General features: G+C 58.6%; 2 protein-coding genes and 1 long non-coding RNA gene across 5 annotated transcripts in view; 2 read left to right on the top strand and 1 right to left on the bottom strand.

Moving 5' to 3' along the window:
• The window catches only part of BOP1 (BOP1 ribosomal biogenesis factor), a 99,214-nt gene that overhangs the window by 59,463 nt on the left and 13,481 nt on the right, over positions 1–26,270 (top strand). For all 3 annotated transcript variants that reach the window (XM_032125550.1, XM_032125561.1, XM_032125572.1), the window contains 4 exons: positions 19,226–19,380; positions 23,211–23,328; positions 24,326–24,427; positions 25,938–26,150. In XM_032125550.1, the coding sequence (XP_031981441.1) occupies positions 19,226–19,380; positions 23,211–23,328; positions 24,326–24,427; positions 25,938–26,150 (588 nt within the window). The remainder of the gene's footprint in view (positions 1–19,225; positions 19,381–23,210; positions 23,329–24,325; positions 24,428–25,937; positions 26,151–26,270) is intronic.
• Positions 1,050–16,377, bottom strand: SCX (scleraxis bHLH transcription factor). Its single transcript, XM_032125696.1, has 2 exons — positions 15,161–16,377; positions 1,050–2,626 (listed from the first exon to the last, which is right to left on the bottom strand). The coding sequence occupies exons 1-2, from the start codon at positions 15,710–15,712 to the stop codon at positions 2,585–2,587; spliced, it is 594 nt and encodes a 197-aa protein (XP_031981587.1). The 5' UTR covers positions 15,713–16,377; the 3' UTR covers positions 1,050–2,584.
• On the top strand, positions 24,720–25,826 carry LOC116451838. Its single transcript, XR_004243352.1, has 4 exons — positions 24,720–24,740; positions 24,834–24,853; positions 25,191–25,210; positions 25,805–25,826. It is a non-coding gene; the product is annotated as an uncharacterized LOC116451838 (long non-coding RNA).

Raw genomic sequence — 26,270 nt, 5'->3', positions numbered from 1 at the left:
CCCATTATTCCCATCCCTTTCCCGTCATTCCCGGCCCTTCCCCTCATTCCCTTTCCCATCATTCCCATCCCCTCATTCCCGGCCCTTTCCCCTCATTCCCATCCCTTCCCCTCATTCCCATTCCCTCATTCCCATCCCTTTCCCTCATTCCCTTTCCCTCATTCCCGGGCCTTTGCCCTCATTCCCAGCCCTTCCCCTCATTCCTTTTCCCTCATTCCCGGCCTTTTCCCACCATTCCCATCCCATTCCCTCATTCCTGCCCTTTTCCTGCCCTCGGGTCCCGCATTTGCTGGTCCCGGGACCATCCCATTGGAACAGCACTGGGAAATGTTGGGATCCGTTTTCCCGGGACCATCCCATTGGAACAGCACTGGGAAATGTTGGGATCCGTTTTCCCGGGACCATCCCATTGGAACAGCACTGGGAAATGTTGGGATCCGTTTTCCCGGGACCATCCCATTGGAACAGCACTGGGAAATGTTGGGATCCGTTTTCCCGGGATCATCCCATTGGAACAGCACTGGGAAATGTTGGGATCCGTTTTCCCGGGATCATCCCATTGGAACAGCACTGGGAAATGTTGGGATCCGTTTTCCCGGGATCATCCCATTGGAACAGCACTGGGAAATGTTGGGATCCGTTTTCCCGGGACCATCCCATTGGAACAGCACTGGGAAATGTTGGGATCCGTTTTCCCGGGACCATCCCATTGGAACAGCACTGGGAAATGTTGGGATCCGTTTTCCCGGGATCATCCCATTGGAACAGCACTGGGAAATGTTGGGATCCGTTTTCCCGGGATCATCCCATTGGAACAGCACTGGGAAATGTTGGGATCCGTTTTCCCGGGATCATCCCATTGGAACAGCACTGGGAAATGTTGGGATCCGTTTTCCCGGGAAACTCCGGGGTTTTCCCGAATTCCTGGTTTTTCCCTGGTTTTTCCCTGGCGCTTCCAGCACAGGGAACGCCGTGGGAATCCCTCGGGGGGAAGGGAAAGGGGGACCAGGGATTCCCTCGGGGGCCGCGAGGGGGAATCGCGTTCCCGATTAACGACACAACTTCCGGCTTTAATTGGTGGAATTCCAGCGTGTGATTGATCGTTCCCAAAAAACGCCGCCCCCACCCCGGATCCCGAGATCCGGGATCAGTTCTGGGATCAGTTCATGGAGCAGTTCATGGAGCAGTTCTGGGGTCAGTTCTGGGATCAGCTCCAGGAGCAGCTCCGGGATCAGCTCCGGGATCAGTTCCGGGGTCAGTTCTGGGATCAGCCCTGGGATCAGCTCCGGGATCCGTTCCGGGATCAGTTCCGGGATCCGTTCCGGGATCAGCTCCGGGATCAGTTCTGGGATCAGTTCCGGGATCCGTTCCGGGATCAGCTCCGGGATCAGTTCTGGGATCAGTTCCGGGATCCGTTCCGGGATCAGTTCCGGGGTCAGTTCTGGGATCAGCCCCGGGATCAGTTCTGGGATCAGCTCCGGGATCAGTTCTGGGATCAGCCCTGGGATCAGCCCCGGGATCAGTTCTGGGATCAGCTCCGGGTTCAGCCCCGGGATCAGTTCTGGGATCAGCCCTGGGATCAGCCCTGGGATCAGTTCTGGGGTCAGTTCTGGGGTCAGTTCTGGGGTCAGTTCCATGAGCAGCTCCGGGATCAGTTCTGGGATCAGTTCCAGGATCAGTTCTGGGATCAGTTCTGGGATCAGCCCCGGGACCAGTTCTGGGATCAGTTCTGGGATCGGTGCCGGGATCAGTTCTGGAATCAGCCCCGGGGTCAGTTCTGGGATCAGCTCCAGGAGCAGCTCCGGGATCAGCCCCGGGGTCAGTTCTGGGATCAGCCCCGGGATCAGTTCTGGGATCAGTTCCGGGATCAGCCCCGGGATCAAGCAGGAAGCGGATCCGGGCGAGCCAAGTGTTCCATGAGTATCCACAGATCCCGGGGCAGGATTCCCAAGTGGGAAATGGATCCAGGAGATCCCAGTGTTCCACGAGCAGGAATCCTGGCTCCACGATTCCCAGGGATTCCCAAGCGGATCCAGGAGATCCGAGTGTTCCACGAGGGGCAGGGAATTCCCAGGGATTCCCAAGGATTCCCGGAGTGGATCCGGGAGATCCGAGTGTTCCACGAGGGGTGAGGATTCCCAAGGATTCCCAAGCAGATCCGGGGTATCCAAGTGTTCCACAATGGGTGAGGATTCCCAAGGATTCCTGGAGCGGATCCAGGAGATCCGAGTGTTCCACGAGGGGCGGGGATTCCCAAGGATTCCCAAGGATTCCCAGGGATTCCCGAGCGGCTCCTCCATCCCCGGGGCTCTCCGGTGCCGTTCCCTGCGTATCCCGGAATTCCGAGTGCCGCTGGAATTGTGGCCGTGCCGCTCTTCCCGGCGGGATCGGGCAGGAAAATGTCCCTGGATCTGCGGATCCGCGAGTTTGGCTTCTCCCGCTGCAATTCCCGGCTGCAATTCCTGGCTGGAATTCCCAGCCGGAATTCCCGGCTGCAATTCCCGGCTGCAATTCCCGGCCGGAATTCCCGGCTGCAATTCCCGGCTGCAATTCCCGGCTGCAATTCCCGGCCGGAATTCCCGGCCTAGCTCCGGAGCTGTCCCGTCTTCCTGTCCCGGTCTTTGCTCTGTGGGAGGGAAAGGAGGGGTCAGGGCTGGCCTTGGGAATTCTCCCGGGATCCCTTTTCCAAGGAATTATCCCAGGATCCCATCCCAAGGAATTCCCCTGGGATCTTTTTCCAAGGAATTATCCCAGGATCCCATCCCAAGGAATTCCCCTGGGATCTTTTTCCAAGGAATTATCCCGGGATCCCTTCCCAAGGAATTCTCCAGGGATCCTTTTCCCGAAGGAATTCTCCCAGGATCCCTTTCCCAAGGAATTCTCCTGGGATCCCTTTCCAGGAATTCTCCCAGGATCCTTTCCCAAGGAATTCTCCAGGGATCCTTTTCCCAAGGAATTCTCCCAGGATCCCTTTCCCAAGGAATTCTCCTGGGATCCCTTTCCAGGAATTCTCCCAGGATCCTTTCCCAAGGAATTCTCCCGGGATCCTTTTCCGGGAATTCTCCCAGGATCCCTTTTCCAGGGAATTCTCCCGGGATCCTTTCCCAGGGAATTCTCCCGGGATCCCCTGGAGCTGTTCCCGATCCCGGCAATCCAGTGCCGCCCCCAATGCCACCACCGGTACTCCCAGTATCCCCAGTATCCCCAGTGCCGCCCCCAGTGCCACCCCAGTATCAGCCTGGTCACTCCCAGTAGCACCAGTGCCACCATTATCCCCACCACTCAATCTCCCAGTAGCACCAGTAACACCACCGCTAAATCCACCAGTAGCACCCCAGTATAACCAGTACCACCCCCAGTATAACCAGTACCACCCCCAGCACCCCCAGTATAACCAGTACCACTCCCAGTTGAACAGTACCACTCCCAGTATAACCAGTAGCACTCCCAGTATAACCAGTAGCACCCCAGTACCACTCCCAGTATAACCAGTACCACCCCCAGTATAACCAGTACCACCCCCAGCACCCCCAGTATAACCAGCAGCACCCCCAGTATAACCAGTAGCACCCCCAGTACCACCCCCAGTATAACCAGTACCACCCCCAGTATAACCAGTACCACCCCCAGCACCCCCAGTATAACCAGCAGCACCCCCAGTATAACCAGTACCACCCCAGTACCACCCCCAGTATAACCAGTACCACCCCACCAGCACCACCAGTACCCCCAGTACCCCCCCACCCCTGCCCCAGCCGGGTTCTCCTTCCCATCCCCGTTTTTTGGGATCCCCAATTCCCAATCCCTGCCTTTCCCCCTTTCCCATCCCCATTTTTTGGGATCCCCAATTCCCAATCCCTGCCTTCCCCCCTTTCCCATCCCATTTTTCGGGATCCCCCATCCCCAGTTCCCAATCCCAGCCCCATCCCAGCCCTCCCCCCTTTCCCATCCCAGTTTTTTGGGATCCCCAATTCCCAATCCCAGCCCCATCCCAGTCTTCCCCCTTTCCCATCCCCGTTTTTTGGGATCCCCAATTCCCAATCCCTGCCTTTCCCCCATTTCCATTCCCATTTTTTGGGATCCCCATCCCCAGTTCCCAATCCCAGCCCAATCCCAGCCCTCCCCCCTTTCCCATCCCTGTTTTTTGGGATCCCAATTCCCAATCCCCAATCCCAGCTCTCCCCCCTTTCCCATCCCCGTTTTTCGGGATCCCCATTCCCAATTCCCAATCCCTGCCTTCCCCCTTTCCCATCCCATTTTTTGGGATCCCAATTCCCAATCCCTGCTTTCCCCCTTTTCCATTCCCATTTTTTCGGGATCCCCATCCCCAGTTCCCAATCCCAGCCCTCCCCCCTTTCCCATCCCCGTTTTTTGGGATCCCCAATTCCCAATCCCTGCCCCATCCCAGGCTTTTCCCCTTTCCAATCCCCGTTTTTTTTGGAGATTCTCCTGATCCCAATTCCCAATCCCTGCCTTCCCCCTTTTCCCGTCCCATTTTTCGGGATCCCCCATCCCCAGTTCCCAATCCCAGCCCCATCCCAGCTCTCCCCCCTTTCCCATCCCGTTTTTCGGGATCCCCATTCCCAATTCCCAATCCCAGCCCTCCCTCCTTTCCCATCCCCATTTTTCGGGATCCCCAATTCCCAATCCCTGCCTTTCCCCCTTTCCCATCCCCATTTTTCGGGATCCCCAATTCCCAATCCCAGCCCCATCCCAGGCTTCTCCCCTTTCCCATCCCTGTTTTTCGGGATCCCCATTCCCAATCCCTGCCTTTCCCCCTTTCCCATCCCTGTTTTTCGGGATCCCCATTCCCAATCCCTGCCTTTCCCCCTTTTCCATTCCCGTTTTTTGGGATCCCCAATTCCCAATTCCAGCCCTCCCCCCTTTCCCATCCCATTTTTTAGGATCCCCAATTCCCAATCCCTGCCCCATCCCAGGCTTTTCCCCTTTCCAATCCCCGTTTTTTTTTGGGATTCTCCTGATCCCAATTCCCAATCCCTGCCTTCCCCCCTTTCCCGTCCCATTTTTCGGGATCCCCAATTCCCAATCCCTGTCTTCCCCCCTTTCCCATCCCATTTTTCGGGATCCCCCATCCCCAGTTCCCAATCCCAGCCCCATCCCAGCCCTCCCCCCTTTCCCATCCCTGTTTTTTGGGATCCCCATTCCCAATCCCTGTCTTCCCCCCTTTCCCATCCCATTTTTCGGGATCCCCCATCCCCAGTTCCCAATCCCAGCCCCATCCCAGCCCTCCCCCCTTTCCCATCCCTGTTTTTTGGGATCCCCATTCCCAATCCCTGTCTTCCCCCCTTTCCCATCCCATTTTTTTGGGATCCCAATTCCCAATCCCTTCCCAATTCCCAATTCCCGATCCCAGCCCTTCCCCCTTTCCCATCCCCGTTTTTTTGGGATCCCCAATTCCCAATCCCAGCCCCATCCCCTCCCTCCCCCCTCCCCTCCCCGCACGTGCGGCTCCGTCTCTCCCTTTGTTCCCGAGGGTGGGAAGGGGAGGGAAAAGGGGGAATTCTGCTCGCGCCGGCCTCGATTTTCCCAGATGTTCCAGCCCCGGGAGTTCGGGGCCGTCTGGAGCGGAAATGGGGATTGGGAAAATCCCGCCGCGCTTTTCCCTCTCGCCTCCCCCCGCCGCCGCCAGGAGCGGCTGGAATTCGGGATCGCGGCGGGAATTCGGGATCGAGGATCCCGGGATTCGGGAGGGGGGAGAAGGGGGAAAAGCGGGAAGGGCTGAGGCAACCCCGGAGAGCTCCCGGTGATTTGGGAATCTCACGGAATTCCCGCTCCCGGCACCGTCCTGAGCCGAAATCCGGGGTTTTCCATGGAAAACCTGGATTTGGAAAAGGGGGAAAATTGGGAATGGCTGAGGCAGCCCCGGGAAGCTCCCAGCTCCCGGTGATTTGGGAATCTCATGGAATTTTCACCATCCTGAGCTGAAATCCGGGGTTTTCCATGGAAAAGGGGGATGTGGAAAAGGGGGAAAAGCGGGAATGGCTGAGGCACTGGGAGCTTTGGGAATCTCATGGAATTTTCACCATCCTGAGCCTAAATCTGAGATTTTCCATGGAAAAGGGGGATGTGGAAAAGGGGGAAAAGCGGGAATGGCTGAGGCTCCCAGAGGTTTGGGAATCTCATGGAATTTTCACCGTCCTGAGCCGAAATCCGGGATTTTCCATGGAAAAGCTGGATTTGGGATGTGGGGAGCGCCCGGAGCTCCGCGGGCAGGGATTGCTGGGATGTGGATCTGGGGGAGCTTCCCGGCCCCGCTGGATCCGGGAGGGTTTTCCCGAGGCTCCGGAGAGGTTTTGCTGCCCCAAATTCCAGAGGGACCAAATCCCTCTGATCCCATCCCAAATCCCTGATCCAATCCCAAATCTCTGCTCCCATCCCAAATCAATCTGATCCCATCCCAAATCCCTCTGATCCCATCCCAAATCCCCCCTGGATCCCAAATCCCTCTGGATCCCATCCCAAATCCCTGATCCAATCCCAAATCTCTGCTCCCATCCCAAATCAATCTGATCCCATCCCAAATCCCCCCTGGATCCCAAATCCCTCTGATCCCATCCCAAATCCCCCCTGGATCCCATCCCAAATCCCTCTGGATCCCATCCCAAATCCCTGATCCCATCCCAAATCTCTGCTCCCATCCCAAATCACTCTGATCCCATCCCAAATCCCCCCTCGATCCCAAATCCCTCTGATCCCATCCCAAATCCCTCTGGATCCCATCCCAAATCCCTGATCCCTTCCCAAATCCCTGATCCCATCCCAAATCCCTCTGGATCCCATCCCGAATCCCTGATCCCATCCCAAATCCCTCTGATCCCATCCCAAATCCCCTCTGGATCCCAAATCCCCTCTGGATCCCAGTTCCCTCTGGATCCCAAATCCCCCCTGGATCTCAAATCCCTTCTGGATCCTGAATCCCCTCTGGATCCCAAATCCCCTCCAGACCCTGCTCTCCCTCTGGATCCCAATTTCCTCTGGATCCTCGGGGATTCCATAGGGGAATTGCTTTATCCCAATTCCCTTCTGGATCCCGATTCCCTCTGGAACCCGATTCCCTCTGGATCCCAATTCCTCCCTGGATCCCGGATCCCCTCTGGATCCCAAATCCCCCCTGGATCCCAGTTCCCCCTTGGATCCCAAATCCTCTCCAGACCCTGATCCCCCTCTGAATCCCAATTTCCTCTGGATCTGCGAGGATTCCGTAGGGGAATTGCTTTATCCCAATCCCCCTCTGGATCCCAGTTCCCTCTGGATCCAAATCCTCCCTCTGGATCCCGATCGCCTCTGGATCCTGATATCCCTCTGGATCCCGATTCCCTTTCTATCCCAGTTCCCCTCTGGATCCCGATATTCTTCCATATCCCAATCCCCCTCTGGATCCAAATCCCCCCTCTGGATCCCAATCCCCCTCTGGATCCCAAATCCCTCTGGATCCCAGTTCCCCTCTGGATCCCAAATCCCTCTGGTTCCCAAATTCTCCCTGGATCCCGAATCCTCCCTGGATCCCAGTTCCCCCTGGATCCCAAATCCCCTCCAGACCCTGATCCCCCTCTGGATCCTTGGGGATTCCATAGGGGAATTGCTTTATCCCGATTCCCTTCTGGGTCCCAATCCCCCTCTGGATCCCGATTCCCTCTGGATCGTCGGGGATTCCATAGGGGAATTGCCTTATCCCAATTCCATCTGGATCCCGAATCCCTGTGGATCCTGATTCCCTCTGCATCCAAATCCCCCCTCTGGATCCTGATTCCTCCCTGGATCCCAGTTCCTCCCTGGATCCCGATTCCCTTTCTATCCCAGTTCCCCTCTGGATCCCGATATTCTTCCAGATCCCAATCCCCCCCTGGATCCCGGATCTCCCCCGGATCCCAAGAACTTTTCATATCCCAATGCCCCTCCGGATCCCAAATCTTCTCTATCCCAATTCCCTCTGGATCCCAGTCCCCTCTGGATCCCAATATTCTTCCATATCCCAATTGCCTCTGGATCCCGAGGGGATTCCAGAGGGGAATTCCTTTATCCCGATCCCCCTCTGGATCCCGATCCCCTCCGGATCCCGATCCCCCTCCGGATCCCGATCCCCTCCGGATTCCGATCCCTCTCCAGATCCCGATCCCCTCCGGATTCCAATCCCCCTCCGGATCCCGATCCCCTCCGGATTCCAATCCCCCTCCGGATCCCGATCCCCTCCGGATTCCGATCCCCCTCTGGATCCCAATTCCCCTCCACATCCCGATCCCCTCCGGATCCCAATCGCCTTCCGGATCCCGATCCCCTCCGGATTCCGATCCCCTCCGGATTCCGATCCCCCTCTGGATCCCGATCCCCTCCAGATCCCAATCCCCCTCCGGATCCCAATCCCCTTCAGATCCCGATCCCCTCCGGATCCCGATCCCCCTCCAGATCCTGATCCCCCTCCAGATCCTGATCTCCCTCCAGACCCGGCTCCGCTCCCCATCCCTGCCTTCCCCCTGCAAGGGGCTGGGATCCCGAGGATCCCAAGGATCCCAAGGATCCCAAGGATCCCGGCGATCTGGAGACCCCAGGGTTGCTCCCACCTTTCCCATTTCCCTGCCTCGGCCTCTCCCTCATCCCGGGAAAACCTCTCCGGACCCCAGGACTCCGCTGGCTCCCGGAATTCCAACCCGGAATTCCCTTGGGAAGGGACGCGGCGCCGTCGGGATCCGGGAATCCCTTCGTTCCCAGATCCCCATTTCCTGCCTTGGATCGGGAAGTTTTGGGATCTGAGCAGATCCCGGCTCCCCCGGGCTGGGATGTCGGGAACACCGGGGCCCCTCTCCTGGCGCTTCCGGGATCAACCCCCCTGGAGCCGCCGCTTTGGGAATTTTTGGGATTTTCCAGGCAGGAGAAGCGTTTTGGGGAGGATTTTTGGCATCTTTGGAATGGGAAGATTTTAGGGAGGATTTTCGGGATTTTTGGGATGGGAAGAGGATTTTAGGGAGAATTTTTAGGGATTTTTGGGATGGGAGGAGGATTTTAGGGAGGATTTTTAGGGATTTTTGGGATGGGAGGAGGATTTTAGGGAGGATTTTCGGGATCTTTGGAATGGGAGGAGGATTTTAGGAAGGATTTTCGGGATCTTTGGGATGGGAAGAGGATTTCCGGCTCCGGAGGGGATGGATCTCATTTCCTTGGCCTTGTCCGACACCCTCGGGATCAAAGAGTGGGATTGGATTCCTTTAACGCCCCATAAACCCCAATCCCATGGGAATCCATCCCGAAAAATGACTGCACGGCTCGGGAGCGGCTGCTCCAGCCGCGATTCCAGCCCTGATTCCAATTCCAGTCCCAATTCCAGCCCTAATTCCAGCCCTGATTCCAATTCCAGCCCCAATTCCAGCCCCAATTCTGGCCCTAATTCCAGCCCCTATTCCGGCCCCAATTCCAGCCCTAAATCCGGCCCTAATTCCAATTCTGGCACTAATTCCAGCCCTGATTCCAGGCCCAATTCCGGCTCCAATTCCGGCCCCAATTCCAGCCCTAAATTCGGCCCCAATTCCAGCCCTAATTCAGGCCCCAATTCCATCCCCGATTCCGGCCCCAATTCCAGTTCCGGCCCCGATTCCAGACCAAATTCCAGCCCCAATTCCAGCCCTGATTCCGATTCTGGCCCTAATTCCAGCCCCGATTCCTGCTCCAATTCCAATTCCGGCTCCAATTCCAGCCTCAGTTCCAATTCCAGCCCTGATTCCAGCCCGGATTCCAGCCCCAATTCCGGCCCCGATTCCAGCCCCAATTCTGGCCCTAATTCCAGCCCCTATTCCGGCCCCAATTCCAGCCCTAAATCCGGCCCTAATTCCAATTCTGGCACTAATTCCAGCCCTGATTCCAGCTCCAATTCCGGCTCCAATTCCGGCCCCGATTCCAGCCCTAAATTCGGCCCCAATTCCAGCCCTCATTCAGGGCCTGATTCCATCTCCGATTCCGGCCCCAATTCCAATTCCGGCCCCGATTCCAGACCCAATTCCAGCCCCAATTCCGATTCTGGCCCTAATTCCAGCCCCAATTCCAGCCTTAAATCCGGCCCCAATTCCTGCTCCAATTCCAATTCCGGCTCGGCTCCAATTCCAGCCCCAGTTCCAATTCCAGCCCCAATTCCAGCCCGGATTCCAGCCCCGATTCCAGCCCTGATTCCAATTCCGGCACTAATTCCAGCCCCGATTCCAGCCCTAAATCCAGCCCCAATTCCAGCCCAAATTCCGGCCCCAATTCCGGCCCTAGATCCAGCCCTGATTCCAATTCTGGCCCTAATTCCAGCCCCAACTCCAGTCCCGATTCCAGCCCTAAATCCGGCCCTGATTCCAGCCCCAATTCCAGCCCTAAATCCAGTTCTAATTCCAGCCCCAATTCCAGCCCTAAATCCAGTTCTAATTCCAGCCCTAAATCTTGCCCTAATTCCAATTCCAGCCCTAAATCCGGCCTGGGTTCCAGTTCCGGCCCTGATTCCACCCCCAATTCCAGCCCCAATTCCGGCACTAATTCCAGCCCTAATTCTGGCCCTAAATCTGGTCCTGATTCCAATTCCAGCCCCCATTCCAGCCCCGATTCCAGCCCTGATTCCAATTCCACCGCCAATTCCGGCCCCGATTCCAGCCCCAATTCCAGCCCTAAATCTGGCCCCAATTCCAGCCCTAAATCCGGCCCTGATTCCAATTCCGGCCCTGATTCCAGCCCCAATTCCACCCCTGATTCCAGCCCGGATTCCAGCCCTAAATCCGGCCCCAATTCCAGCCCTGATTCCAATTCTGGCCTTAATTCCAGCCTAAATTCCAGCCCCAATTCCAGCCCCAATTCCAGCCCTAAATCCAATGCTAATTCCAATTCCAGCCCTAATTCCAGCCTGGATTCCAGCCCCAATTCCAATTCCAGCCCCAATTCCGCCCCTGATTCCAGCGCCGATTCCAGCCCTAAATCCAGCTCTAATTCCAGTTCCAGCCCAAATTCCAGTCCCAATTCCGGCCCCAATTCCAGCCCTGATTCCAATTCCAGCCCCAATTCCAGCCCCGCTGATGGGAATTATTGGGATTGATGGACAGTTAAGGATGGGGATTATTGGGATTGATCCAGAATTGGTGATGGAAATGATTGGGATTGATGGAAAATTGACAATGGGATTGATAGGAATTGATCCTGAGTTAATGATGGGAATTATTGGGATTGATCCCAAATTAAGGATGGGGAGTTATTGGGATTGATCCTGAGTTAATGATGGGAATTATTGGGATTAATCCCGAATTAAGGATGGGAATTATTGGGATTGATCCTGAGTTAAGGATGGGAATTTATAGGGATTGATCCAGATATGACTTTGGGATTTTATGGGAATTGTGAGATTGAGAATGGGAATTACTGGGATTGATCCCAAATTAAGGATGGGAATTACTGGGATTGATCTCAAATTAAGGATGGGAATTACTGGGGTTGATCCAGAATTGACTCTGGGAATTTATGGGAATTGTGAGATTGAGAATGGGAATTACTGGGATTGATCCCAAATTAAGGATGGGAATTTATAGGGATTGATCCGGAATTAAGGATGGGAATTTATTGGGATTGGTTCAGAATTTGTGATGGGATTTTATAGGGATTGATCCCAAATTAAGGATGGGAATTATTGGGATTGATCCCGAATTAAGGGCGGGGATTACTGGGGTTGATCCCAAATTAAGGAGGGGAATTTACTGGGGTTGATCCTGAGTTAAGGATGAGAATTATTGGGATTGATCCTGAATTTAGGATGGGAGTTACTGGGATTGATCCCAAATTAAAGACGGGGATTTATTGGGATCGATTTCCCTGGATTCCCCCTTTTCTCTGCCTCCCCCTATTCCAGGAATGGCTTCCACGGGATATCGGGAAGGAGGGATCCTTCCCTGTGGGGATGCTGAGGCTCAGGGATGGAATTCCCGGAGAATCCCAGCCCTGGGAATATCCCGGGATAGGGGAAGGGCAGCACTCCGGGGCCTGGAAAAATCCCTGGGAATGCTGCGATGGGATCAGTTTTAGGGATCCGTTTTAGGGATCAGTTTTAGGGTCCCTCCCCAGCCGCAGCATTCCAGGATTCCCAAACCTCGGATCCCAGGTCCCGGGGCGCCGATCCCGGCTGGAATGAGCTGGGATCCCATTCCCACCTCTTCCCAGCGGCCTGGGCAGGGCCATTCCCGGGATTTGGGCCGTTCCCGCTCCGAAATCCTTCCCGAGGACTTTTCCATCCCCTTCGGCTTTGTTGGGATCAGCAGGGCTGGGTTGTGCCAGGGCGATCCCGATCCCGATCCCGATCCTGATCCCAATCCCAATCCTGATCCCGACCCTGATCCCGATCCTGATCCCGATCCCAATCCTGATCCCGATCCCGATCCCAATCCCAATCCTGATCCCAATCGCAATCCTGATCCCGATCCCAATCCCGATCCCGATCCCGATCCTTCCCTCCTGCCCTCGGAATTCCCGAGGGATTCCCGCGGGATTTTCCCTGCTCCACCTGCCCCGAACGGAGCCGGAGGGAGACCCGAAATCCAGGGAATTGCAGCACTGGGGGAACTGGGAGAACTGGGATGGCCAGGGCGGCTCCCAGTGTCCTTGGGAGCTCCGGCACTGGGGGAACTGGGAGTGCTGGGATCAAGGGACTGGGAGCGCTGGGATCGAGGGACTGGGAGCACTGGGATTGAGGGACTGGGAGCTCCGGCACTGGGGGAACTGGGAGCACTGGGGTTGGGAACTGGGAGCGCTGGGGTTGGGGACTGGAAGCACTGGGAGCACCGGCACTCAGGGACTGGGAGCACTGGGACTGGGAGCACTGGGAGCACTGGGATCATCGGCCCTCAGGGACTGGGAGCACTGGGAGCATTGGGAGCTCCGGCACTGAGGGACTGGGAGCACTGGGACTGGGAGCACTGGGATCATTGGCACTCAGGGACTGGGAGCACTGGGATCACCGGCACTCAGGGACTGGGAGCACTGGGACTGGGAGCACTGGGATCACCGGGATCATCGGCACTCAGGGACTGGGAGCACTGGGACTGGGAGCACTGGGATCACCGGGATCACCAGCACTCAGGGACTGGGAGCACTGGGATTAGGGTACTGGGAGCCCCAGTATGGGGCACTGGGAGCACTGGGATCAGGATTCTGGGAGCTGTGGCTGCGCTATCCTGATCCCAGATCCCAAATCCCGGATCCCAAATCCCGGATCTCTGATCCCAAATCCCAGATCGCTGATCCCAGATCCCAAATCCCTGATCTCAAATCCCAAATCCCAGATCACTGATCCCGGATCGCTGATCCCAGATCCCAAATCCAGGGTCCCAGATCCCAGATCCCGGATCACTGATCCCAGATCCGCTCCCCGGCGTTCCCAAAGCTCTTCCCGTCCCTTTCCCTGTGCCTCTGGAAGCAGCTCCAGACGCTTCCCCCTGGATTTCCCATGGATTTCCATGGATTTCCCATGGATTTTCCATGGATTTCCTCCCGGCGATCCCGCTGCCCCTCGGAGCGGACAAACTCTGCCATAAACCCGCTTTTTTGGGGGAGGTTTTTTTTTTTTTTGGGAATCTGGGAGCTCGCCATTCCCAGCGCGGATCCCGCATCCCGGGATCCAACTCCGCGCATCCCCGCGGCATTCCCGGCTCGCCGGGACACAATTCCCTGCCTCCCGCTGCCCCTCGGAGTGCGCCGACGGGAATTTTCACCTGGATAAAGCCGGGAATCGCCGCTTTTCCGGGAATCCCCGCACGGCAACTCGGCATTCCCAACCCGAATCCCGCATCCCGGGAACGCCATTCCCTCCATCCCAGCCCGAATCCCGCATCCCCCCCGCGGCATTCCCGCATCCCGGCGCGCAATTCCCCGCATCCCGCTGCCCCTCGGAGTGGGGAAACACCGGGATAAACCCGGGAATCGCTGCTTTTTTTTTTTTTGGGAAGCTCCGCACGGGAACTCGGCATTCCCAGCCCCAATCCCGGCAACGCCATTCCCTCCATCCCAGCGGCATTCCCGGCTCCCATTCCCCATTCCCGACGGGATTCATTCCTGCATCCCATTCCCCATTCCCGACGGGATTCATTCCCGGCTCCCAGACTCCCCATTCCCGACGGGATTCACTCACAGCTCCGAGGTCCCCATTCCCGACGGGATCCCTTCCCGCATCCCTCTCCCCATTCCCCACGGGATTCATTCCCGGCTCCCGGGTCCTCATTCCCGACGGGATTCATTCCCGGCTCCCACTCCCCATTCCCCACGGGATTCATTCCCGGCTCCCAGACTCCCCATTCCCGACGGGATTCACTCACAGCTCCGAGGTCCCCATTCCCGACGGGATCCCTTCCCGCATCCCTCTCCCCATTCCCCACGGGATTCATTCCCGGCTCCCGGGTCCTCATTCCCGACGGGATTCATTCCCGGCTCCCACTCCCCATTCCCCACGGGATTCATTCCCGGCTCCCGGGTCCTCATTCCCGACGGGATTCATTCCCGGCTCCCACTCCCCATTCCCCACGGGATTCATTCCCGGCTCCCGGGCTCCCCATTCCCTACAGGATCCGTTCCCTCTCCCCATTCCCTCCAGGATCCCTTCCCTCACCTCACTCCCCATTCCCGGCTCATTCCCGAGTCATCTCCTTCACCTCACTCCCCATTCCCTCCAGGATCCCTTCCCTCATCCCTCTCCCCATTCCCTCCAGGATCTCTTCCCTCACCCCTCTCCCCATTCCCTCCAGGATCTCTTCCCTCACCTCACTCCCCATTCCCGGCTCATTCCCCTCATCCCTCTCCCCATTCCCGGCTCATTCCCCTCATCCCTCTCCCCATTCCCTACAGGATCCCTTCCCTCATCCCTCTCCCCATTCCCGGCTCATTCCCGAGTCATCCCCTTCACCTCACTCCCCATTCCCTCCAGGATCCCTTCCCTCATCCCTCTCCCCATTCCCTCCAGGATCTCTTCCCTCACCCCTCTCCCCACTCCCTCCAGGATCCCTTCTCTCACCTCACTCCCCATTCCCATCTCATTCCCAGCTCCCTCCCCTCACCCCTCTCCCCCTTCCCTCCAGGATCCCTTCCCTCACCCCACTCCCCATTCCCACCCCATTCCCACCTCATCCCCCCCCCTTCCTTCATCCCTCACCAGCTTCCTCTGGTTGCTGAGGCAGAAGGTGCAGATCTGTCTGGGCTGCGACCCCTCGGGCTCCCGGCCGGGCGGCGGGGACGCGGCTCCGGGGTAAAACCCCGCACCAGTCCCGTGGCACGGCTGCCCCGCACCTCCACCACCACCACCTCCACCACCACCACCACCTTCTCCCAGCAGCAGCACATTCCCGAGGTGGGAAATGTAGCTGGAAGCCAAGCGCAGCGTCTCGATCTTGGACAGTTTCCTGTCGGCCGGCTCGGTGGGGATGAGGGTGCGCAGCGCCGTGAACGCCGTGTTCACCGAGTTGGTGCGGTCGCGCTCCCGGGCGTTCGCCGTGTGCCGCTGCCGGGGCTCCCGGGCCAGCCTCCCGCGGCTCTTGTTGCCACCGCTGCGCCGCTTGCCTCCCTTCATCGCGAAGCCTTCGGCATCCACGTGGAACGGCTTCTCCTCCGAGCCCGAGCTCTCGCTGTTCTCCTCGTCCTCCGACAGCGCGCTGATGTCGGGGTACAGGAAGCGGCTGGGAGCCGGGCGCAGCATGGCGAAGGACATGCTTGGGGAAAAAAAAAAACGGGAATGCCGCGGGAATGCTCAGCTGCTCCGGGCGCTCATGGCTCTCTGGGCTGCGCTGCGGGGCTCTGGGGCTTTGACCGCGGTGGTTTTAGCCCGGTTCTTGGGGAGGGCTTTTCTCCCGCTTTTCTCCCGCTTTTCTCCCGCTTTTCTCCCGCTTTTCGGGGGTTTTTATCCCGCTTCTATCGCGGGTTTTGATCCCGGTTTTTTTTATCCCGGCGCTTGCGGGGGGGTTTAATTCCCGGTTTTCGGGCTCGCCGCCGCCGCTCCCGGCGCACGTGCGCGTCCTCCGGGAGCCGCCGCTGGAATTGCGGGGCTTTTTATAGCGGCGGGGATGGGCGGCCCGGCCCCTCCTCCGCGCCCGGCTCCTTGGAAAAGGAGCCTTTGGAAAGGGGAGCCCCAGGCCCGGCCTACCTGAGCTCACCCTCCAGGCTCGGCTTTAACCCCTTCGCCGCATTCCCCGGGCCAATTCGCCGCTTCTTTCCCGGTTTTCCTTTCCTTTCCAACCTGTTCTCCCGAGAAATTCCCTTATCCCGGTCCTGTGTGTCCCACGGGGGGGAGAATCTCAGGGATCCCTCTGGAATTTTCACCCCTTCCCCCAACCGGGACCGCCTGGAGCCGAGGGAATTCGCTCCCCACGACATTCCCGGGAAATTTCGCCGCTTCTTTCCCGGTTTTCCTTTCGTCCCCCCACCCCAACCTGTTCTCCCGAGAAATTCCCTTATCCCGGTCCTGTGTCCCGGCGGATCAGCCGGGGGCGGGGATCTCTGGGATCCCTCTGGAATTCTCCCCGCCGGAACCGAGGGAATTCGCTCCCCACGACATTCCCGGTGTCCCGCTTGATCCCATCCCGGGCTCCCTGAGGATTCCCGGAGGATTTTCCCTGCCGGGAATTCCAATCGCGGGGTGGCACCGCTGGCGTTCTCCCCATCTCTGTGCCCCCCCCCCCCCCCCCCCCCCCCCCCCCCCCATTCCCGCTGGGAATTCCGGCTGGGAATTGGGATTAATCGCGGCCCCTTCCCATTCCCGCTGCTCCTGCGGCAGGAGGGAGGAATTAACCCTTGAGGAGCCGCAGTTGGGATTTTGCTGGAATTCCCTGCCCGGGGCAGCGACGATGGAATTGGGGCACGGGAATTCCAGAGGTGCCAGGTGTCATTCCCATCCCGTTCCATGGGCAGGGGCGGCTCCCGCTGTGCCGGGATTGTTCCAGGGATCCTCTGGGAATCCGCTGGCGGGCGGGAATGGCTTCCCAAGGTCCCGAAATTCCATGGGGAAGCCATTCCCTGGCTCCTGCCCCTGCAGCCTTTATGCCAAGGCCCTCTCCAGCTGTGCTGGAAAAACCTCTGGAAAAGGCCCTGGAAGGGGCTTGGGGCTCTCCTGGAATTCCGCTGCTCCCCCTGCTCATTCCCAGCTCATTCCCAGCTCCATGGGATCCCTGATCCCCGCGTGTCCCAAGGGATCTTCCCGTCCCCCAGAGCTCCGGGATCCATCCCTGGGAGGAAGGAGCCGCAGGAGCTGGGATTGAGCTGGACACAGCTCCTGGCACCCCAAAATCCTGGAATTCTGCACGGTTCGGGGCGCCAAGGGATTTTAGGGATCATCCCATTCCCACGGGGTGCCTCCCGCTATCCCAGGATTGCTCCAGGGATTCTCTGGGAATTCCCTTGGCGGGCGGGAATCGCTTCCCAACATCCCAAAATTCCATGGGGAAGCCATTCCCTGGTTTCCTCCCCCCATCCCAGTTCACCCCATCCCTGCGGACAGCCAGGGAGAACAACCCCCGGGAATGGCGGCTTTCCCGGGAATCCGCAGCTCTCCCCCCGCTTTTCCAGCGGCGCCTCCCAGGAGCTCGGCACGGGAGGTTCGTTCCCGGCCGGAGCGCGGCACCTTCCGTGCGCTCCCGCACTTAATCCCTGTCTCGGCAGCTTCCGAAATCCAACCTCTGTCATCCCCTTCCCGGCCCTCTGGAAGCTCCCGGAGCCATCTGCTTTCGTTTAGAGCCGGGGAACGATCCCGGCTCGGCTCCGGCAGCTTCCAGCCGGGAGATTTCCCCGGGAAAAGGCCGGATCGGTGGGGGTTCCGCTCCAGGATGGGGTTTGGGAATGAGCCCCGGGGCAGGTGGGGGTCGAGGTTGAGCTCGGAGCGGAGCGGGGGGCACGGGGAGTCCCAGAATCTGTGGGATTGCAGCCAGAATCCAGGGAGTCGCGGCCAGAATCCAGGGAATCGCAGCCAAAATCCAGGGAATCGCAGCCAGGGACACAGAGATGATCCCGGTCAGAGGCTGGGGGCACAGGGATGCCCAAAATCCAGGGAATCACAGCTGAAATCCAGGGATTCGGAGCCCAAATCCAGGGAATCAGAGTCAAAATCCAGGGAATTGCAGCCAGGGACACGGAGATGATCCCGGTCAGAGGCTGGGGGCACAGGGATGCCCAAAATCCAGGGAATTGCAGCTAAAATCTAGAAATCACAGGTGAAATCCAGGGAATTGCAGCCCAAATCCAGGGAATTGCAGCTAAAATCTAGAAATCACAGGTGAAATCCAGGGAATTGCAGCTGAAATCCAGGGATTCGCAGCCCAAATCCAGGGAATCAGAGTCAAAATCCAGGGAATCACAGCCAGGGACACGGAGATGATCCCGGTCAGAGGCTGGGGGCACAGGGATGCCCGAAATCCAGGGAATCGCAGCCCAAATCCAGGGAATCGCAGCTGAAATCCAGGGATTCGCAGCCCAAATCCAGGGAATCACAGCCCAAATCCAGGGAATCATGGTCAAAATCCAGGGAATCGCAGCCAGGGACACGGAGATGATCCCGGTCAGAGGCTGGGGGCACAGGGATGCCCAAAATCCAGGGAATTGCAGCTAAAATCCAGGGAATCGCAGCTGAAATCCATGGAATCATGGTCAAAATCCAGGGAATCGCAGGTGAAATCCAGGGATTCGCAGCCCAAATCCAGGGAATCAGAGTCAAAATCCAGGGAATTGCAGCCCAAATCCAGGGAATCGCAGCTGAAATCCAGGGAATCGGAGCCCAAATCCAGGGAATCGCAGCCCAAATCCAGGGAATTGCAGCCCAAATCCAGGGAATCGGAGCCCAAAATCCAGGGAATCAGAGTCAAAATCCAGGGAATCAGAGTCAAAATCCAGGATCTGGGATCTCTCTGCACATCCCAGGGATGGGATCCCAACGGGATCTGGGACCTCTCTGCACATCCCAGGGATGGGATCCCAACGGGATCTGGGACCTCTCTGCACATCCCAGGGATGGGATCCCAACAGGCTCCTCCCCCCCAACTCCACATCCCAAAGGACAGGATCCCGACAGGATCCTTTCCCCAGCTCCCCAATCCCAAGGAGGGACAGAATTCCCATCCCTCCTCCCTTATCCCGGCTCCCTCCCCCCGCTCTCCCTTCAGCCTCTGGAAGCATCTCCGGGGTTTTCCCCGGAATTCCGTGCCCTCCCCTCACGCCGTTCCCTGGGTTTGTCCCGCAGGACATCCGGAACACGGTGGGGAACATTCCCATGGAATGGTACCAGGAATTCCCGCACGTCGGCTACGACCTGGACGGGAGGAGGATCTACAAACCCCTCCGGAGCAAGGACGAGCTGGACCTGTTCCTGGAGAAGATGGAAAACCCGGAATACTGGTGAGAAATCCCGGGAGAGAGGCCCAGGCCGGGCGGGAAAGGGCTTGGAAAACCTTGGGATGGCAGGATCCCGAAGCATCCCGTGACCTCACGGATCCGCTCCGCACGGGGAGTTTGTGTGGCCACAAACTTGGGGCTTGGAATTGCCCAAATTCCTGGAATTCAGGGTTCTGGAGCCTCCCTGGGGTCTCCCGGGGTGATTCCGGACAGGAGGATTCGGGATCTGGCACGGAGCTGCCCTCCCTCCCATCCATCCTTGGCTGTGGCCCGGGAATCCTCTGCATCCTGGGAATCCTCTGCATCCCTGTCCTCATCCCGGGAATCCCCTGCATCCCGGGAATCCCTCTGCATCCCGGGAATCCCCTGCATCCCGGGAATCCCTCTGCATCCCGGGAATCCCACTGCATCCCTGTCCACATCCCGGGAATCCCTCTGCATCCTTGTCCTCATCCTGGGAATCCCTCTGCATCCTGGGAATCCCTCTGCATCCCTGTCCACATCCCGGGAATCCCTCTGCATCCCGGGAATCCCTCTGCATCCCTGTCCACATCCCGGGAATCCCTCTGCATCCTTGTCCTCATCCTGGGAATCCCTCTGCATCCCGGGAATCCCTCTGCATCCCTGTATCCATATCCCAGTCCCAGGAATCCCTGTCCATCCCAGTGATCCCTTTCCCCATCCCAGCAATCCCCTTCCCCATCCTGGTGATCCCATCCCTGTCCATCCCGGCAATCCCTGTCCATCCCAGTGATCCCTGTCCATCCCTGTCCATCCCTGTCCATCCCTGTCCATCCCTGTCCATCCCAGTGATCCCTGTCCATCCCTGTCCATCCCTGTCCATCCCAGCGATCCCTGTCCATCCCGGTGATCCCAGCGATCCCTGTCCATCCCAGCGATCCCTGTCCATCCCGGTGATCCCAGCGATCCCTGTCCATCCCAGCGATCCCTGTCCATCCCGGTGATCCCAGCGATCCCTGTCCATCCCAGCGATCCCTGTCCATCCCTGTCCATCCCGGTGATCCCTGTCTATCCCAGCGATCCCTGTCCATCCCTGTCCATCCTGGTGATCCTGTCCCTGTCCATCCCTGTCCATCCCTGTCCATCCCAGCGATCCGTGTCCATCCTGGCGATCCCATCCCCCATCCCCCATCCCGTCCATCCCCATCCATCCCCGTCCATCCCCGTCCATCCCTGTCCATCCCTGTCCATCCCTGTCCATCCCTGTGATCCCGTCCCCCATCCCGGTCATCCTGTCCCCCATCCCTGTCCATCCCAGCGATCCGTGTCCATCCCAGCAATCCCATCCCACATCCCGGCGATCCCTGTCCATCCCATCCCTGTCCATCCCTGTCCATCCCGGTGATCCCATCCCCCATCCTGGCGATCTGTGTCCATCCCTGTCCATCCCTGTGATCCCTGTCCATCCCGTCCCTGTCCATCCTGGCAATCCATGTCCATCCCTATGATCTGTGTCCATCCCGGTGATCCGTGTCCATCCCTGTCCATCCCGGTGATCCCGTCCCTGTCCATCCCGGTGATCCGTGTCCATCCCTATGATCTGTGTCCATCCCGGTGATCCGTGTCCATCCCTATGACCTGTGTCCATCCCGGTGATCCGTGTCCATCCCTATGACCTGTGTCCATCCCGGTGATCCGTGTCCATCCCTATGATCTGTGTCCATCCCGGTGATCCGTGTCCATCCCTGTCCATCCCTGGGATCCGTGTCCATCCCGGTGATCCGTGTCCATCCCTATGATCTGTGTCCATCCCGGTGATCCGTGTCCATCCCTGTCCATCCCGGTGATCCCGTCCCTGTCCATCCCGGTGATCCGTGTCCATCCCTATGATCTGTGTCCATCCCGGTGATCCGTGTCCATCCCTGTCCATCCCGGCGATCCCGTCCCTGTCCATCCCGGTGATCCGTGTCCATCCTGGTGATCCGTGTTCATCCCTGTCCATGCCGGCGATCCCGTCCCTGTCCATCCCGGTGATCCGTGTCCATCCCTATGATCTGTGTCCATCCCGGTGGTCCGTGTCCATCCCTATGATCCGTGTCCATCCCTATGATCTGTGTGCATCCTGGTGATCCGTGTCCATCCCTGTGATCTGTGTCCATCCTGGTGGTCCGTGTCCATCCCTGTGATCCGTGTCCATCCCTGGGATCCGTGTCCATCCCGGCAATCCCTGTCCATCCCTGGGATCGTGTCCCTGTCCATCCTGGCGATCCCTGTCCATCTCGTCCCTGTCCATCCTGGCGATCCCTGTCCATCTCGTCCCTGTCCATCCTGGCGATCCCTGTCCATCTCGTCCCTGTCCATCCTGGCAATCTGTGTCCATCCCTGTCCATCCCTGTGATCCCGTCCCTGCCCATCCCTGTGATCCCTGTCCATCCCTTTCCATCCCTATGATCCGTGTCCATCCTGGTGATCCCTGTCCATCCCTGTCCATCCCTATGATCCGTGTCCATCCTGGTGGTCCGTGTCCATCCCGGTGATCCGTGTCCATCCCTGTCCATCCCGGCGATCCCGTCCCTGTCCATCCCGGTGATCCGTGTCCATCCCGGTTCATCCCGGTGATCCCGTCCCTGTCCATCCCGGTGATCCGTGTCCATCCCGGTTCATCCCGGTTCATCCCTGGGATCCGTGTCCATCCCTATGATCCGTGTCCATCCCTATGATCCGTGTCCATCCTGGTGATCCCTGTCCATCCCTGCGATCCCGTCCCCCATCCCTACGATCCGTGTCCATCCCTGGGATCCGTGTCCATCCCTGGGATCCGTGTCCATCCCTATGATCCGTGTCCATCCCGGCGGTCCCTGTCCATCCCTATGATCCGTGTCCATCCCTATGATCCGTGTCCATCCCTGGGATCCGTGTCCATCCTTGGGATCCGTGTCCATCCCTATGATCCGTGTCCATCCCTGGGATCCGTGTCCATCCCTGGGATCCCTGTCCATCCCTGGGATCCGTGTCCGTCCCTGGGATCCGTGTCCATCCCTACGGTCCGTGTCCATCCTGGTGATCCCTGTCCATCCCTGTGATCCCGTCCCCCATCCCTATGATCCGTGTCCATCCCTATGATCCGTGTCCATCCTGGTGATCCCTGTCCATCCCTGCGATCCCGTCCCCCCTCCCTACGATCCGTGTCCATCCCTGGGATCCGTGTCCATCCCTATGATCCGTGTCCATCCCTGGGATCCGTGTCCATCCCGGCGGTCCCTGTCCATCCCTATGATCCGTGTCCATCCCTGGGATCCGTGTCCATCCCTGTCCATCCCTGGGATCCGTGTCCGTCCCTGGGATCCGTGTCCATCCCTGGGATCCGTGTCCGTCCCTGGGATCCCGTCCCCCATCCCTATGATCCGTGTCCATCCTGGTGTTCCCTGTCCATCCCTGTCCATCCCTGGGATCCATGTCCGTCCTGGTGTTCCCTGTCCATCCCTGTACATCCGTGTCCATCCCTGTCCATCCCTGGGATCCATCCCCCATCCCTATGATCCGTGTCCATCCCGGCGGTCCCTGTCCATCCCTGGGATCCGCGTCCATCCCTGGGATCCGTGTCCATCCCTGGGATCCGCGTCCATCCCGGCGGTCCCTGTCCATCCCTGGGATCCGTGTCCATCCTTGGGATCCGTGTCCATCCCTATGATCCGTGTCCATCCCGGCGGTCCCTGTCCATCCCTATGATCCGTGTCCATCCCTGTCCATCCCTGGGATCCGTGTCCATCCCGGCGGTCCCTGTCCATCCCTGGGATCCGTGTCCATCCCTGGGATCCGTGTCCATCCCTATGATCCGTGTCCATCCCTGGGATCCGTGTCCATCCCGGCAGGCGGACGGTGCAGGAGCGGCTGACGGGGGCCGAGGTGCCGCTGTCGGACGAGCAGCTGGAGCTGATCCAGCGCCTCCAGAGGGGCCAATTCGGGGACGTCAACTTCGATCCCTACGAGGTGAGGGAGCAATTCCCGCCGGGAGTGAGCGCAATTCCCACCGGGAACGGGATCAATTCCCACCGGGAACGGGACAATTCCCACCGGGAAAGAGCACAATTCCCACCGGGAACGGGATCAATTCCCGCCGGGAAGGGGATCAATTCCTGCTGGGAACGGGATCAATTCCTGCTGGGAATGGGCGCAATTCCTGCCGGGAACGGGCGCAATTCCCGCTGGGAGTGAGCGCAATTCCCGCCGGGAACGGGATCAATTCCCAATGGGAAGGAGGGCAATTCCCGCTGGGAACGAGCACAATTCCCACTGGGAACGGGCACAATTCCTGCCGGGAATGAGATCAATTCCTGCTGGGAATGGGCGCAATTCCTGCCGGGAGCGAGATAAATTCCTGCCAGGAAGGAGGGCAATTCCCACCAGGAATGGGATCAATTCCCACTGGGAATGAGCGCAATTCCTGCCGGGAACAAGATCAATTCCCTCTGGGAACAAGCGCAATTCCCACTGGAAGGAGGGCAATTCCCACTAGGAACGAGATCAATTCCTGCCAGGAACGAGATCAATTCCCACCGGGAAGGAGGGCAATTCCCAATGGGAATGAGCGCAATTCCCGCCGGGAACGGGATCAATTCCCTCTGGAAGGAGGGCAATTCCCGCCGGGAACGAGATCAATTCCTGCTGGGAACGAGATCAATTCCCGCTGGGAAGGAGGGCAATTCCCACCAGGAATGGGATCAATTCCCACTGGGAATGAGCGCAATTCCTGCCGGGAACAAGATCAATTCCCACCTGGAACGAGATCAATTCTTGCTGGGAACGAGATCAATTCCCGCCGGGAACAAGCGCAATTCCCGCCGGGAACGGGATCAATTCCCACTGGGAATGGGGGAGGGGAGGCCCCGGGAGTGGAATTCCCATTGGGAATGTGAGAGGGGAGGCCCTGGGAGTGAAATTCCCGCCGAGAATGGGGTCTGGGGGCTCAGCATTCCCGGTTTTCCAGCCGGCCGTGGATTTCTTCAGCCACGAGGTTCGGATCCATCCCGTGACCAACCGGCCCGCGGACAAACGGAGCTTCATCCCCTCCCTCGTGGAGAAGGAGAAGGTGGGACACGGGCGGGAGAGACCGGAACGCCGGCGGGGGAGCGGGGAGTGTGGGAAGATCCCAACGGGATGGGGGTGGGAAGATCCCGGTGGGATGAAGGGAGTGGGAAGATCCCAATGGGATGAGGATGGGAAGATCCCAACGGGATGAGGAGGGTGGAAAGATCCCAATGGGATGGGGAGGGTGGGAAGATCCCAATGGGATGGGGAGGGTGGGAAGATCCCAGTGGGATGAAGAGGATGGAAGAGTCAAGGACAATGGAAAGATCCCAGTGGATTGAGGGGATTGGGAAGATCCCGGTGGGATTGGGAGGGTGGAAAAGCTGAGGAGGGTGGGAAGATCCCGATGGGATGGGGAGGATGGGAGGAGGGTGGGAAGATCCCAATGGGATGAGGAGATTGGGAAGATCCCGGTGGGATTGGGAGGGTGGGAAAGCTCCGGTGGGATGAGGTTGGAAAAATCCCGGTGGGATGAAGGTGGGAAAGCTGAGGAGGGTGGGAAGATCCCAATGGGAAGGAAAGGGTTGGAAAAGCTCCGGTGGGATGGAAAGGAGGGTGGGAAAGCTGAGAAGAGTGGGAAGATCCCGATGGGATGGGGAGGATGGGAAGATCCTGGTGGGATGAGGAGGGTGGAGAGATCCTGGTGGGATTGGGAGAGTGGGAAGATCCCAGTAGGATGAGAGTGGGAAGATCCCGGTGGGATGAAGAGGATGGAAAATGCAAGGAGGACGGAAAGATCCCAGTGGATTGAGGGGATTGGGAAGATCCCGGTGGGATGGGGAGGGTGGGAAGACCCCAATGGGATGAGGGTGGAAAGATCCCGGTGGGATGAGGGGAGTGGGCAGATTCTTGTGGGATTGGGAGGATGGAAAATTCAAGGAGGACGGAAAGATCCCAGTGCATTGAGGGGAGTGGGAAGATCCCAATGGGATGAGGAGAGTGGGAAGATCCCAATGGGATGGGGAGGGTGGGAAGATCCCGGTGGGATGAGGAGGGCGGAAAGATCCCGGTGGGATGAAGAGGATGGAAAAGTCAAAGAGGATGGAAGAGTCAAGGACAATGGAAAGATCCCAGTGGATTGAGGGGATTGGGAAGATCCCAGTGGGATGGGGAGGGTGGGAAAGCTGAGGAGGGTGGGAAGATCCCAATGGGATGAGGAGATTGGGAAGATCCCAGTGGGATTGGGAGGGTGGGAAAGCTCCGGTGGGATGAGGTTGGAAAAATCCCGGTGGGATGAAGGTGGGAAAGCTGAGGAGGGTGGGAAGATCCCAATGGGATGAGGAGATTGGGAAGATCCCAAGGGGATGCGGAGACTGGGAAGATCCCAGTGGGGCTGGGAAGGGTGGGAAGATCCCAATGGGATGAGGAGATTGGGAAGATCCCGGTGGGATTGGGAGAATGGAAAAGCTCCGGTGGGATGAGGTTGGAAAAATCCCGGTGGGATGAGGATGGCGGGAAACCCCTCCCTTCCCCTCCCCACCCCAAATCCCGGGAATTCCGCACCCCCGCAGGTGTCCAAGCTGGTCCACGCCATCAAGATGGGCTGGATCCAACCCCGGAAACCCAAGGAAAACATTCCCACGTTTTACGACCTGTGGGCGCGGGAGGATCCCGACTCCATCCTGGGCCGGCACAAGATGCACGTCCCCGCTCCCAAAATCCCGCTGCCGGGACACGCCGAGTCCTACAACCCCCCCCCGGAATTCCTGCTCAGCCCCGAGGAGGTGACGGAACGGGAACGCCGGGAATGCCGAGGAGATCCCCGGGGATTGGGACGCGGCGGGATCCGCTCCGTGGAGGGGATTTGGGGGATCCCGTGGAGGCTGGAAGTGTTTTCCCAGGGA

This window comes from Corvus moneduloides, chromosome 1 (assembly GCF_009650955.1).
Source record: "Corvus moneduloides isolate bCorMon1 chromosome 1, bCorMon1.pri, whole genome shotgun sequence".
Lineage (NCBI taxonomy): Eukaryota > Metazoa > Chordata > Aves > Passeriformes > Corvidae > Corvus > Corvus moneduloides.
This window is presented reverse-complemented; position numbering and strand designations above follow the sequence as displayed.